Raw genomic sequence first — 15372 nt, forward strand, 5'->3', positions numbered from 1 at the left:
TCACAACTTAAACAACGGTGGATATCACAAGCCATCGAGCTTTCCAAGTCAATCAAGGTTTGAAACAATGCAATACCGGTCTTATCTTTGCCGTGCATCTCGATGAATCATCGAGACGAAGGTATGTGATACTAGCCAGAACCTGTTCGTTTGAGAATCAGCAACATTACGCAGCTTTGCTGGCGTCATTTAAATGGAATTCATCCCGCAGCTTAGTGCGAGCGAAGCTTCTAATTAAAACTTATTCCTCGATCCTGCGAGATGTTATGGATTTGGATTGTCCTAGAATAACAGGAGCAGTTACTGGTGATATCTGGCGGTTGGTTTTTGGCCACGTGCTCTTCGAGCTACTACATAATCGTGCCAACGGTCGAAAAAACTATACATCAGCAGCGCAAGATAAAACCTTCCGTGACCTTCGTCGGCAGGCACACATGCTGGTGCATCCTATTAGAGTCATTAACGGATGAAAGGAATTTCTAACCGTGGGAATGATTAGACTGGCAATTGAATTATTTGTACTCATCATATCGGGGCGTGATCGTGGCGAAATCGATACGGGTTGCTCTCGGCTCGGATTGAATGCCTAGGCCCGCACCCGAATCACTTGGGTGCTGCGGTAATTAATCGATTTTCGATTGAAGCATAGAACCACTCTGGTCCCGTTTGAGTACATTTTTAATTGATTTTTAAAACCACGGAGATCGATTTTAAGATTGAAATTTGAATGGTTTTTGGTACGAGGAGTTTACAGATAAAATTTAAATAAACGTCTGGGCCAGGATATTCGGAAGCTGCTACGTTAATCATAGAATTAAGCAAGCTGTACCAGGAAAATGTTCCAAAATTATCACCAACTTTGTGCTTGCCATAATTTTCATGGGAACCTTTGCTGACCGGGTCATTTGCTGTCTATGGCTGTGTTTGTGAGACATTTTGCCGCGCCCTAACCGTTGCTAGGCAACGTTGCACGGTCTCGCTGCCTGCCGCACTCCCTTGCCCTGCTTCCGCTAAAAGCGTTGGCGATTTAAATGGCCGAATTGAACTGTTTTCGCGAATCTCTTGGCGGAGGGCCGTGAAATACGCACCATTTTTCCCATGTCTCCTTTCCACAGCCGACCCGGCGGTGGCTGATGATTTTTGGCCGTTCGGTGCGGCTACCGCACCCCTAGAAGGCGACGCCGCGCGAGAGCGTTTACCCGTATGCCTAGCTGTGTGCGCGAGCGCGATGTCCGATGAATGAAAGGAAAGGTCCGATGAATGAAGCAAGCGCGACGCAGCAAGCGGGACCTTCAGCCATCGCACCGAGCGCAACGTTTCCTCAGAAAGATTTTGAATTTCGAGGAAGCAACAGCAGCCGCCAGCCACGCGCTTTGTTCGCATTCAAAAGGTGCGTATGTGTGTGTGTATGTGTGTGAAAGTGTGTGGGAGTTTCAAAGGAAGAAAAGGCTGGAACCGCCTGGCCGTGGGCGAAAGGAAAACGGGTTTGAAGAATCTCCGGTGGAAAATCCGTGGCTTGGTGGTGAAGACTCGACAAGAGGAGGGCGCGCGCGTTGCGGGCGTTGATCCGGGGTTGACGGTTGGTGGCGTCCCTTCTCCTAGCTCGGTTCTAGGCGACGCGCAGCACCAGCGCGGAGCCACCGCACCTCGGGCCGCAGTTAGTTCGGCGGTGATTTGAAGCGCAGCGTACAAGCGACAAAACCGAAATTTGCGTGTGCTCCGGTTGCTAGATTTTTTTTCTACTCGTGTCGACGATCATTTTTCCGTTGTGCTCGGTGCTTCTTATATTTCCAGTCCAGGACAATCAGGAAAAGTAAAGAAGCATTTCCGTTGCTGGTGCCTACAGTTGCGGCAATTTGCAAGCGAACGCTGTGTCGGTAGCGGGAGATCAAAATCTGCAAAGTCGCCTCCGGACTTGGCATATGGACACAAAGAATCCATAGTTGTTTTTTGTTCATCTCATCTGTTAATCTCGTTAATTGGCAAGTGATTTGTGTCCCTAGTGCCAGCAAATTGTTGGCCGCGGGCCTGTGCTAGTGCGTGGGTAATACCAGCAAGGGGACGCTATCGTCGTTCCGAAACCGCAGCAGAATCCAAAAAAAAAACGCCCTTTATTGAAACGTATTCCAGTGCACTTGGATGCTTCGGCTGGCTCCTCCAAGAATGTTATAATCTCGCTCGCATATTAATCTCTCTTTCTTCTCTCTCTCTCTCTCTCTCTTTCCGAACTTGCAGGAATTCTTCGAGCGTGTTTGAACGAAGGAGGAATCACTTTCCTGCCTACACACATACGCAGATTATATATTTTGTACGTGCATTTTATTCGTGCGTGCGTGCGTGCTTACTTGCCGTCGAGTGTGTTCTTACGTTCTCCCGTCGTCGTCGTCATCGTCGAGGAGATTGCTCTCGGTCGCCCATTTTCGCTCCCGCATAAAGTGCTAGCGCGCGCAACCAACCGCGCCTACCGACCGACCGACCCACCCCCAGCTTGCTCGTGAGCTTTGTCCCGTCTGGAAGTGACAAGGAGCCCGTTAGTGAGACCGCTACGAGCAAAGTGCGTGCGCGTGTGAAAAACCACAGTGTGCTTCTCAGCTTAGTCCAGTGAACCTCGAAGGTTTTAGCCAAGGAACAATCAGAAACATCATTATGGCCACGGAAGTTGAAAACAAGCCGGCGGTCGCTGCGGTCGTCAGCGAGGAGAAGGTGGAGCAACCGGCGGCTACCGCTGCCGCCGCCACTGCAGCAGCCCCCGCATCCGCCGCGGAAAAGCCAGTCGCGGCGGCCACCGATGCCGCAGCAGGCGGTGACGACAAGAAGGTAGCCGGTGGTGACGAAAAACCGGCCGCCGCAGCAGGCGAAGGTGGTGACGCCGGGGCCGCCGCTGGTGGTGAAGGTGGCGAAGCGGCCACCAGCTCGGACGCGGCCGCTCCGGCCAAGAAGGAGAAGGAGGTGAAACCGACGGTGCACAAGGCGAACTTTGAGAAGGACGTCGTCTACCTGTACCAGTTCACGCGCACCCCGATGCTGCCCTCCATTTCGCCGTTCTGCCTCAAGGTGGAAACCTGGCTGCGTCTGGCCGGGCTGAAGTATGAGGTAAGTGACACCCTCCTCGCCCGTGGGTCTTTGTCAACATGTCTGCCACATCAATCAGTCCCCGGTCGCCTCTCCAGGACACCCATTCCACCTCACTTCCCCCTCCGCGGGGGGTTGTGATTTCAAAATGAAGTCCCCGGACACACCGTGGCTTCCACGGTGCTTCTTCTTCCTTTCTCCCTCTCCTCAGAGAGCGAGAGAGAAATGCGAAAAAGCGTCCGAGACACATCCCACGCGAAAACCCAAAACGCCCTCGCGCGCATAAAAGGGCCTCCGCTCCGACGAGATGCGTTTGTTGCGACCACTTTTGCGTCAGTGTGCGTGCATGCATCCGTGTGTGCGTGAGGTTGGGTGCGAGACAGGATCAGCAGGACTCGTGGGAGCGAGCGAGACGGAGCATCGCCGTTTTGTGTGTTGGTGGTGGTGGTGCTAGCAGCATCCAGCAGCAGCAGCATAACGTGTGGAGATGCAGCGTTCTTCTTCACCCGCTTGCTATGTGTTTGCGTATGCTCGTCGTTCTCATCGGGATGCTGGGCAACGCGCGGGCGATGCTCTCTCGGTCTGCAAATTTCCAACCAAATCGCTCCCACCCCTGTGTTTGTATGTGTGTTTGTGCACGAAATGTCCGGATGAGGGTTTGACTGGTGGATGGGCCTCTCAAGTGCGCTTTGTTTCTTCTTCTGCTTCTGCCTCCATGCTACTCTCACACACGTAGCCTGCCCAGTGGACCCTTTTTCTTTGCTTTGTTTTCTTTGCATTTTGTTTAATGTTGGAAATGGGAGCAGCTAAATCATAAAAAAAAATCCGCTTCGAACGGTAGAACGGCCCAGCGAAGCCACTTTTCCTCGTTCTCTCGTTCGCTTGTGGTGTCCACTTGGCCAAACATCTGCGCTGCAGCTTTGGTTTTGTCGCCCTGAGACCTGACCTGCAGCACCACCAGTCAGATAATTTTGTACTGACTAGAGATAATATTATCATAGGAAAAGCCTCTGCCGAGGGTCCTGAGGATAGAAAACGACCGAAACATTCGATGTTAACGGAAACTGGAACCAGAAATTCAACTGACTTCCGTCTTTATAAGTCTCAGTTAGTGTCTACATCCCAGTCATGTCACGGTCCCTATCAGCTATCAGCACCTTACTGTCGCTGCTATGTGCAATGGATAAGGAAGGAATATCTTGGAGAGATAGTCGCGCTTCCGAATGAAGCAGATTGTAGTGATGACCGCGCCCAGAAGAGGAAACTCCACGCTTACTGTCTGTGTCTACTGTTGTGGCATCGTGGCGATTTCAATTTCTCCAGTTGGAGGAAAACATGGAAAGAAAAGTGGACGGCGACGTGTGCGTAGAGGAAGTGCGGGACGATCTCCAATCTACGGCCATATCGGCGTCAATTTCACCGATGCTATGGAGTTCCGCTGATTCACTCTCTATCTCTTTCTTTCTCTGTCTCCCTGTTTCGCTCGACCCAACACATATTTATGCTTCATGTTTTTCGTCGTTATCAGAGCATGAAAAAAGGGAAAGCTTCATTTTTTTGGTGCCCGTCTGGGCAACGCATGATGGCGGATTTTCCACGATTGCTGTAAGCGGTGTGGCGCTGTTGGCCGCGGGAAGGAGCCTCTGACCTACTCCAACTGACCCGGGGCGTGCCCGGATCGTGGAGTTTAAAAGATCGAGCGACTTGGAGCGCTTACCGAAGCCAGCGCTACCTTTCGACCTTCATTAGCCGACCAACCGACAGACACAATTCGGTAACGACCTTGAGAGAAGGTAGAGAACACTGTCCTCCATGGCGTCGTCGCGATTTTATGGTTCTCGATGAGTCGCGTTTCTTCATATCCTCATTCTCGACGACGCCGAGCCAATCGCCCCGTTGTCATTGTTTGCCTCGTCGTCGCGCGGCTCCGAATTCCACCGATTCCGCTTAGCGCATCTTCGCCTGCCTCACACAGACGTCCTTGGGGTGGGTAAGGTAAGGGTTTTTAACAAAAGAATCTCGTCCACAAGGGGCGGCAACTAGCAGCTACCATTTTGGCTGTTTGTCGCGACCTGAAGAAAAGGTGAGCGAGACAGACATGCGGACAGACGGACGATGGACATTGGTAGCAAGAGGGGCAGGTATCGTTGTGTTCTGGTGTTTAGAATTCTGGTTTGGATGGACTACCCGTACCTGTTTTCTTATGTCGCCAAACGCTGCACATTACTTCCTACAATCCACCTGATCTACTGTAAAGCGGTCCAACAGAAGTTAGCATTTTTCAGATATCGGACCTCCGAGACATCTAATGTTTTATTAGATGCCTACGTGAAGCCTCTACCGAGTTCGGTTGTAAAAGAAACGTGGAAATGTATTTATCAGGATAGTCGGATCCGTGATATTTTTGTCCTTAGGCGATAAAGTGCGCGCATCGAAAGTTGCGAGACAGCATAAATCAACAGCAAAGCGCCTCGATTATCGTCTGAAGGCTCAACTACGTCCGTCCCACCAGCTCTGAGTGGTAGTGGTTATTACCTTCCCGATAAAGCAGACCGCCCTCGCATTGATGGCTAATGTCGGAAGTTTGCTCGAGGATATAAAATACTGTTATTGATTCAACAACGGCTGGTGATGGCAGTCGATTCAGTGTCCGTGTCTAGGGTCGCCTGACGAACGCCTGACGAGAGCCGACGACTCTAGCGATTAAATATATGGATCGTGTTCAGACCGAACTGGAGTCAATAGCAGGTTCTTGAATATACGAGTCTAGACTTGAAAACACTGGCGTCCTAATCGGAGGACTGCAACTCCACAGTATTCGTGAGTTTTATGACTTCAACAATTTGGTGGAACCTGAGTATCGGGAAGCAAGTCTGTACCACGAACTTCAAGGGAATCATTGAATTCGACGCACCCTTGGTCGTTGCGTCTTTGTAAGGAAACACCAACAGAAGTTGAATTATGACCAACTTTACTTGTCGTGTTGGCGCTTCGGAACGACGCCCCGGGCGATTCCGCCTCCGCAAAAGCTAATTCTTCCCGAATGACACAACCGGAGACGCCTCGTTTGCGGCACGTCGTCCATGGTGTCATTACGCGTCGACCGTCGACGAGCCGTTTTATAAGGTGCGCTGGAACTCGGCCCTCCTGTTGTCCTATGAATGGATGATGGAGGGCATATCGACGGGGAAAGGAGAGAATCGTTATCTCCGTGGAAGATCCTGGACATAATAATGGCGATGCCATAAAACAGCGAGTCACCGCAGCACCCCACACAGATATCGGTCATGTTTCGCCCGGGTTGTAAGCACCCAATTAGACGGCCAGACCTGCCTCCCGACACCGATAACGCGATGCCAACAACAAGTGTCAATCCCTATCCGACTGCCCCTTTTGCTGCAAGGCGTGTCTCTTCCTGGACGGCAACTCATCGCGTGTTATGGTCTATTCCGAAGTGGGGGGTAAAATTCTCGGCTCTCAAGTGGACGCCACGCGGACTGTGATTTAGGCGAAAGGCATGGCATGGCACGGCACATGTTCCCCGATAGCTCGGTAACGATAAAACAGAGACACCACGACTTACCACGTCGTTCTCTAGGGCAACGAAATAGAGCCATTCACAAGTGGCAATGCGTTTAGAGACTGTCGACCAGCAACGGCAAAGCGAGCGACAAAGTGTTTAAAAAAAAAACGGTTGTTGCGTGCTATCAATCGCCGACGGAAAGAAGTGGTGCCCAAGAGCATGCTCGGGTTCTATTTAAACATCCATAAGATCGACCCGTTCTTATCTAGCCCGAAACGTATTGAGATATGGAAGAGAAAGAGAAACAGAGAAAGCACGCGATACACTGTCGAAAATCTGGCAACTCATCAACGATCGCGTGTAGAAAGTGGGTCCAAAACATGCAGAGGAACATCATACGAACGCGTTCTGCTAGGGGTTGTTCGAAAATGTTGGAAATGAAATCAAGGCGACGCAAATTCAATTATGCTTCTCGGTCTTAATGGGAGCTTTTGATGTGCATCAAGTCCGTTCGGGGGAGGGCACTATAATTACGCAGTTAATGAACCAAATATGACATTCGATGTTCATCGTCATTACATTGTGTTGTAACCGTATTGAGAAGTATTTGTAAAAAGCCTTTTGACTATCTATCAATTTTTCTAATGTGTATAGCTCTATGCTGTAGCACAGAATATTATGAGGTTTTGAATAGTTTGATAACTTGATATTTAAAACAATGACTTCCGGATTTGGAGTTGGTTATTGGATTTTTGAGGTACTTGGTCGCTTCTCTCTGATGGACATCATCGGAATATATCAGACGAAGCTCTGCACAATGCTTCGTATTTTAAACGAAATTTTATTATCGCAACGAAACGACGAAATTTTATAAACGCAATTTATACTTCACCAGCCTGGTAGCTTAGTCTAAGGTCTCAAGCAGCAAAGCGATAGCAGTTTCTTTTCATTTTTTTTGCCGGAAATATGGAGAGAAGTCATTCCTGGCTTGCCAGCCAGCACAGCTACAGTTTGTAACGACGCCGCCCGATGTGTCGTAAAGATAACTGGCAATAACTGAGATAATTATTCAAATTAGCCGTGGAATGCGACGCACTCGATTAGGACTCTTCTCCAGCAGCAGCCAGACCAGCGGGTTTGCAGGAGGCTCTTCGCCTTTCTTCTCGCCTCTAATGCCCGCATCCATGTTCCAGCACAATGCAGGCGGAGGGTGCGGGTTCGTCCGATTAATGTTTGAGTTTATGAGTTTATTGCGTTACCCGGGGGGAGATGGCCGTGGCGGCCGTGTGCCAATGGTTCACTGGCTTCCGTTCAGAAGAGGGAGGGCATGGGGTGCAAAGACACCCGGTTCACGCCCGTCCTGTTGTCACATGGAGAACGGTCTTCAGAAACGGCCTTTTGATTGATCGTCAGCGACTGTCGGCGGACCATCATCATCGCTGTCCGCTGATGTTCAATCCAAACAGAGTTCAGAGAAAGAGTGTGGGGTGTGAGTAAAAAAAAAACTCCAAAGGGGAAACACATACAGGAACAGAGCTGTCCTATCACTGGAAAGTTAGCCACCATCACAGATGTCGAATCGATGAAATCGAATTCGAAGACCTTTGGTCACGATTTTTGACCCAACGGGGAGGGCCAGTGATAGCACTATTACCCCGGACAGGGAGTTTAGGATTCGGCTGCCCCAGGGTTAGCTTTTGCTGCCTTTCGATGAGCCAATTAGTCAGTCAGTCAGTCCCGCATGCCCTCACATGACGAGATGCCGCGTCGTCTATAGTGGTAACCGATTGTAAAAGTGCTTTCTCCCCGATCTCGGAGGCACACGCGTCACGGTCTGTTTCATTCGGATGCTCCCGCGATCCATCGCCACGAGGTAGGTCTACTCTCGTTGTCGTTGTTGGTTGGCCTCGCGGTCAACTTCCCCTTCCCCATCCAATTGATCGTCGGTCTGCGCGGTGAGTAGTGATGGAACGCGTTATGCTTAGCCCCCGCCCTTAGCGTTGCGATCATAAACGGCGCTCTGCAGAGAAATCCGGCCCCGCGAGAGGGGCCCCTCTTTGGTCGATTAATTTTCATTTTGCTTCCGATAAATCAATCAATTCAATCGACCAGCAGTAGCCGGACCAGGCCAACATATCGCGACCCTCCTCGAACTACCTCATTAACGAAGGGGGGACGCTGACAGAAGGGCTTGGTCAAAGGACAACTGCTCCGCAATGCTCCGGGTTCCGGACAATCGCGGTCTCTGTTGCCTTGGGATGCGCTGGGCTCTCTATGTTGCCCGATCTCTTGCCGTTTGACTTTCGGTGGATCAATCATTCAATTAACTCAATTCTCCAACGTTCGTTCTAGTGCAGAGCATAAAGATGTGCTGGTTGGTACGGGGTAGACGTTAGTTACAAGAAGAGGGCATATGGAGGAGAGTGCGACGGCTAATCGGAGTTGCAACGTATCGTGTCTTGCTCTCACGGAATTTCTTAAAGAGTCAAAGAGTGCTAAAGCTGGAGGCTAAAGGTGGTTTCGATCTCAGTACGGTCACTCAACTCGTCCAGTAGTACCAGGAAGTGGATCGAAATCCGCATCTTCCGGAGGCCGACCGGGTTACGTGGTGGTTAAAAAGAGTCTTGGCATCAGTGGCGAACATCCATCTTTTATCAAAATCGCTTACCTTTGCATGCGGAGCAGGAAAGCGTCTTGATGTGTTGCTGGTGGCGTCTTCACCATAAAGTCTTGCGCCGCTGAGGCCAAGCAAGCGAACGCATCTCTCTTGGTATGTTGCAGCACCTCTCGAGCCCGCTTCACCCCCACGCACATGAGTGAGAGAGAGCCAGTGGAGGAGGACATCACTTTTGACAGCCATGGATTCGGTGTTTTCTTTTTTCTCCTTTTTTTTGGCAACTTTTTGTTGGTGCTTGGTGTAAAATGGCTGCTTTTCATACGCTTCGTTGGGTTGGCTTGGAGATGTTTTTTGGTTTCTTTTCCACCACAAATCGTTGCCAGCCCCCCGGCGGATACGGTTGGCTGCGGCAAAGGGCGCTTCAACTTGCCGAAGAGTGTAGGGGTGAGAGGTCATCAGCGGCGAGTGAATTGCAAATCGTTCGACCTTATCGAAGCGAAACTGAAGCCACGAAACATTTCGCTGCTGCTGTTGCACCACCATCACTCCTCAAGACTTACAAGTGAAAACCAAACGGACCAGCTCCGCGGCTCTTCCCCATCCGTCCGAATGATGCTTTCAAGCTTTCATCTTTGGCGAAAATTGACGGCGCGCTCCCCATGCACCGCTTTTTTTGTTGGCCATCTGTTGCTGCCTCTCTTTCCTCTCTTCGCGTCGTAACATCGGTGACACGCATTTTGCCTCCTTCTTCGAGAGGCATGGCGCATGAATTCATTATTTTGCGAAACGTGCCCCACCCGTTTCCGCTCGTTTCAATGTTTGGTTGGTGGTTCGCGGCCGCCTCATCAATCATCGGTACGTCCGGTTCGGAGTCGAGGGTGTGCCGTGGTGTGGCTGTGTGGGGTCACAATCTGTCACAAAACTTCCGTAAAATCCGCAAACGAAAATTACAAGACACAACTTCTCCCCCTCGAGGTTACGACGCGTGTTGTCATTGTTGACCAGGAGGAGAAGACCACGGGACGACGTAGCCACTGGTTTGGGAGGGGCAGCGATGACAGGCCAGGGAAAAGAATGAAGGAAAACCGCCCTCGTAACGTTGCGTGTTAGTGGTGCTCGGTAATCTCTGCCGCAAAACGTACAAGTGACAGACGAGATTTGTTGTTGCTGTTGTTTCGGCATGTCATTCGCGGACATCAAGAAGAGAAGGAATGTGGGAAGTATCTCCCTCTCACGGTTGCCCTGTTGCGCGAGAACGCATGCAACATTATCATTTGGTCCGGACACCGTGTCATGGATCTCGCTTTTGTGCGAATCACGCTGACCTTGACGTGTGCACTGATGATGATGATGATGACGATGACGGTGGTGATGGTGGTACCGGGCGCCATGGCACGTATCACAATCGCTTCTGCGATGTGCAATGAATGTTTAAGAAGTCCTCCAGCAATCGCTTTCGATTTGAATAATGCATCCCCGGCGCATCGGACGCAAACAATCCTATCAGGACTGCCTATTAAGGCAACAGCGAATGCGTTGTACGAGAGGTGATATGGACCCCTCCCCAGACCTTATCTGTCTGCGTTGGAATGTTAAATTATTTGCGTTAATCACGAACCGCGCCTAAGATGAAGTCCTGTACTGGTCCGATGGAATAGCGTAGCTATCTAAAGCTTCGCAAACCACCGCTAGCCTCTTGGCGATGGAGGTGAAAAGTGGATCAAGCCACGCTAGTTTGTGACACAAATTGACTGGTGGCCGCGCTCCCCATTTTGTGGAGTTCATCAAAGTGAAATGGTCTGCTTGTTGCGCGCGCTGCTCCCCCTTTGGTCGGGCAACCGCGAAGATTACGAAAAACGCAATCAGCACAGTTGCCTACAGCTGAGGGAATGGTGAAGTTACCGAGGTTTTTTTTTGCCACCTTTTCCTTACTTTCTACCGTGGCCACACCACGGCCGACGAGTACTTTGCATTCTACGGAGCTGATGATTGGAACTAGAAAGGTGGAATTCGTTTCATGTGTTCCGAACCGGCGCGAATCGTTAAAAAATATCCGATAATTATGGGCCTCAAGTCAAGATAGTAGCTCGAATCGAAGAAGGATCGAGCAGCAGCTCTGTGGCTGTGTTATTGTAGTCCTATTTCTCTATAAGGTGCTACACTACTGCAAATTGGAGACTAAATTGGAGCAATAAACCATTGCTATTCAACGCTTTTTTTATGGAGCATCTTATCGATGATCTTGGACCATGTTCTCTTCAAGGCAAATTATTGTCAAATTATACTGATAACTGATAGTTCTGTCGCTTGACATGTTGATTTTTGAATATGTATGGTAATAACATTTAAGAACCTTACGTTCTTACTTTTTTATTGGTTACTATCAAGGGGTTATCGAGTCAAAACTACGTTCTTCTCAAGAATTTCCAACACGTGAATCCTCCCCGAAAATGCAAAAAATCCTCACGGACACGGTATCGTCATTGATTTCCAAATTATTGGACTACGAATCTGTGGACGTAGCCAGAGCTCGATCGATAAGAAAATTGAAAGAAGCTCGTAGCAGCGCAACGTCTTGCGTCAAACCAATTGAATAACGTGAGTCATTTATGTCTTTTCCAAGTTTCGAGTAGAGTTTCTGCCTTTCTTCCGAGTGGACACCACTCACTCACTTCCTTACCCATCGAGACGTCGTGTGCTCGCTGCTGAAAGTGGCGTAAAATGGCAAGCCCCGAGTGTGGCAATTTGAAGGCGTCATTTGCTCGCCTAATGTTTCCTTCTTCCTCTAATGGCACACCGAGCGCGCTGCGACTACTCTGCTCTCGGCGAATCGGTCATCAGCTTTTTCCCTGTTTTCCGATGATGATAATGGTTCCCTCGGGTGGTGGCACTTTTCACAGCGAAGCATTAAAATTATTATATTTCCCGGCACCACGGGAGAAAGACAGAGAGAGAGAGAGAGAGAGAGAGAGAGGGAGAGAGAGAGAGAGAGAGAGAGAGAGAGAGAGAGAGAGAGAGAGAGAGAGAAGGAGAGCGAAGAAGTGTGACACAATCATAAAAAAGTAATAATAATCGCCACCGATTTTTGCGGAACACCATCACCATCACGCCGAGATCCATCTCCAAGAGAGAAGGAGAAACAGAGAGTGGCTGGATTCCTTGTCCGGACGCTTTCGCTTTTCGCACCGGATTCAGTGAGCATTGGGGGGGGGGGGGGCGGGGAAGCGCTGTTACCAACGCAATCACCGTGGGTCCGCTGCTGTGCCAAGAGAGATCATCATCATCGATCCAGCTGCTGACTGATCGAGAGCAAACGCAAAGCGCCACAGAGTGAAAGATCTCCGCGATCCGCGCCCGATCTTCCCCGATCGAGTGGGCCCCGTTCGCTGCTACACCAGTAGTGAAATGTAATTTTCCACCATAAAAACCGGGGCTCACCGTCCGGGCGGGGGGATTGCGCTTCGATTTCGCTACGCACGTTCCTCTCGAATCAAAGTTCCTCTGAGGCGCGCAGGTCCTGTTGCATATGCCGTTGGTTTCGCGCAAAGTATGATTATTTTGAGGGACGGATAATATGGGCGCCCGATAGGGCTGTGCTGAGTAGTGAAGGGGGTTTCTGGAACGGCTTTATTTCTTCCCTTTTTTGTGTTGATGAAAATAGAAAGTTCCTGCCAGCACGCCCTATGCTAGGGTGGAACCCGCAGTAGAAGCTCCTTGATTACAATTATCAACAGTCGTCGGTCGCCCGTGATCGGATCGATGACCGTTTAATGGCAAGATTTGATTTCCCATTTGAACGCGAACGGCGGTTGGGTCCTCGATTTTGCCTTTCGTTTTTTCCTCCTCTCCGGAAGCACATTTCCACATCACTCGGCTGCTTGCTCCGGTTTGACAAGGAAGAATTCCCTTATCACCATCAAACAGCAGGCGGTGTGTATTCTGGAATGATGATGATGGCATGTTCTTTTCCTGAAAAATCGAATTCAAAACAAAACAAAAAAAAGGACTAACCAATAGCGCAACAGAGAGAGAGAGAGAGCCCAACAGCTCGCTTATCGGCTGCGGAGCTTCTGCTTGATCTGAGTGCAACGCTGGACAGCACAAGATTAGCTCATCATCCGTTTCATCCGCGAGCGCGCACGCCTTGCGTACTATCATGCTGCGCATCGTTTTGCAAATAACCCGTTTTGCTGCTGCTGCTGCAGCAGCAGCATAAACGAGAAGAAGACAGAGGGGGCGATGGAGCGACGAACGGCGGACTCTGGTGTGCGGCCACTTCTCGCTGGCTAAAAATAGGGCATGAGTCATGGAGAGAGAAGACCTCCTGTAAGTTGCTGTTCTTCTTCGTATCAGCTCCCAGCGGCTCCTAGAAGCGGCGCAATCGTCGCCAGCGACTCATCTCTTTCTCCGGAATCCAAGCCGCGATTAGAGAGCTGCTGCTGAGCTGCGTTAGCGGTGTTTCGGATGATTGTTTGGATGTTTTTTTGTGCTGTTGCTGTTGTTGTTTCAACGCAACAACGCGCGACGGCGGCTAAAGGGAGGGAGGCCCAGTGCGCAGCAAGTGCTCTGTGCTGATGATGAAATGGGATCACGTTTCCCCGTTATGCTTGAACGGATCCGGCGCTAATGAGAAGTGGATGTTTGGATGATAGAGAGATAGAGAGAGAGAGAGAGGGTGGTCCCATGGGGAGGACGGTCGTGCGGTAATGGAGCCATTTCGTCGGTAGAATTCGTGAACAGGACAGGCAGGCAAGGCTACACGTCATCGCAAGGAAGAGATCACTGGATCGCTCGCTTGTAGCGCATATTTGGAGATCGCCAAAAAGAAAAAGAAGGACGCAGCACTTCCGAAGGTGTGGGGACCTTCCAGTGTCTAACCTTGAAGCGTGCACGCGCGTGTCTCTTCTTTTCGATGCCCTGAACGGGACGATCACGTTCCACTGGTTGGAGTCTCTCTCAGTATGCAACGACGATGACGACGATGACGACGAGAATCCGCTCGCCTGCTAATGGAATGCGCGATCGTCGGTCTAAACTCCCTCTTGCCACGCTTACCATGCAGTTCTATTTGATTCCATTTTAAGTACTACTCCATATGCACACATCAACCAGCCAGCCAACCCTGCCCCCGGTCATATTCATTCCATATTAATAAGTGCGTGTCTGGACAGACAGAGCGGAGGACCACCGCGAGACACACATTCCACAGCAGCATCTTTTCGTGCATTCGGCGCAGAGAGAGAGAGAGAGAGAGAGAGAGAGAGAGAGAGAGAGAGAGAGAGAGAGAGAGAGAGAGAGAGAGAGAGAGAGAGAGAGAGGGGCGGTGATGGTGAGGAGATAGTGGCAATAAAATATAAATAAATGTACATTGGCTCTGGACCCGCGGGTTCTGGTGCGCGGTTTTTGCATTCCTATCTCGACCCATCGGGTTACATTCAGGCAGCCAGCCAGCCAGCCAGCCAACCAGTGAGCCATGGCGGATCGTCGTCCATCTTCAGGCGTCCACCGAGCAGCCCTATCATCGCCTCTGGTCTCTGGGCTTGGCTGGCTGGGTGGCTGCTGGAGGTGTTGCGGAGATCGTTCGAATGTACATAAATTGTCGGGCTCCTGGAGGAGCGCGCTGGTTGAGCAAGCAACCGAGTGTCCGCGCGCTCCTCGAGACTAGATTGTACGAGACGTGCCCCGGGCGATAACCTCTGAGTAGGTACTGCCTCACACCCCCCAGAAGAGGATGCTGATGATGACCCCCGGGGCCCGACAATCGAAGCTCGCGAGGCTTCTTCGAGTTGTAAATAGAGTGAGGTTATCTGCTCGTCGTCGAGAACCGAATCGTGCACCGGCCCTCCCTCCCCCCGTATCATCGCCACGGTTATGATGTTGCTCGAGATGCGATGTTTCCCTTCCCGGCTCTGCTGGCAATGAATGGATTGTGGTGGGGCGCTGCGTGCTCCGGTCAAGAACTTTGAGCAAATTAGTCCCAAAACTCTAATTGGCTTCTCTCCGCCTCGCGATCCTTTCGGTGGCGAGTGTTTTTTTTTTTTTGTTGTGCCTTGCCCTAATATTATTAATGCCAGCAAACAGCACAACAAAAAAGAAAAGGACGAAGGAAAAGAAAACATCCGGAAAGAGGAGGAGGAGGTCAAGAAGGTCAAGAAGCAGC

The 15372-nt window shown here is 50.5% G+C and overlaps 1 protein-coding gene across 2 annotated transcripts in view; it reads left to right on the forward strand.

The window, feature by feature from the left end:
- The first annotated feature begins 1278 nt into the window (after nt 1–1278).
- Nucleotides 1279–15372, forward strand: part of LOC126575182 (failed axon connections) — a 36955-nt gene continuing 22861 nt past the window's right edge. For both annotated transcript variants that reach the window (XM_050235750.1, XM_050235751.1), the window contains exons 1-2: nt 1279–1390; nt 2236–3093. In XM_050235750.1, coding sequence (XP_050091707.1) covers nt 2647–3093 — 447 coding nt within the window. In that variant the 5' untranslated portion in view covers nt 1279–1390; nt 2236–2646. The remainder of the gene's footprint in view (nt 1391–2235; nt 3094–15372) is intronic.

The sequence above is a fragment of the Anopheles aquasalis genome, chromosome 3 (assembly GCF_943734665.1).
Source record: "Anopheles aquasalis chromosome 3, idAnoAquaMG_Q_19, whole genome shotgun sequence".
Lineage (NCBI taxonomy): Eukaryota > Metazoa > Arthropoda > Insecta > Diptera > Culicidae > Anopheles > Anopheles aquasalis.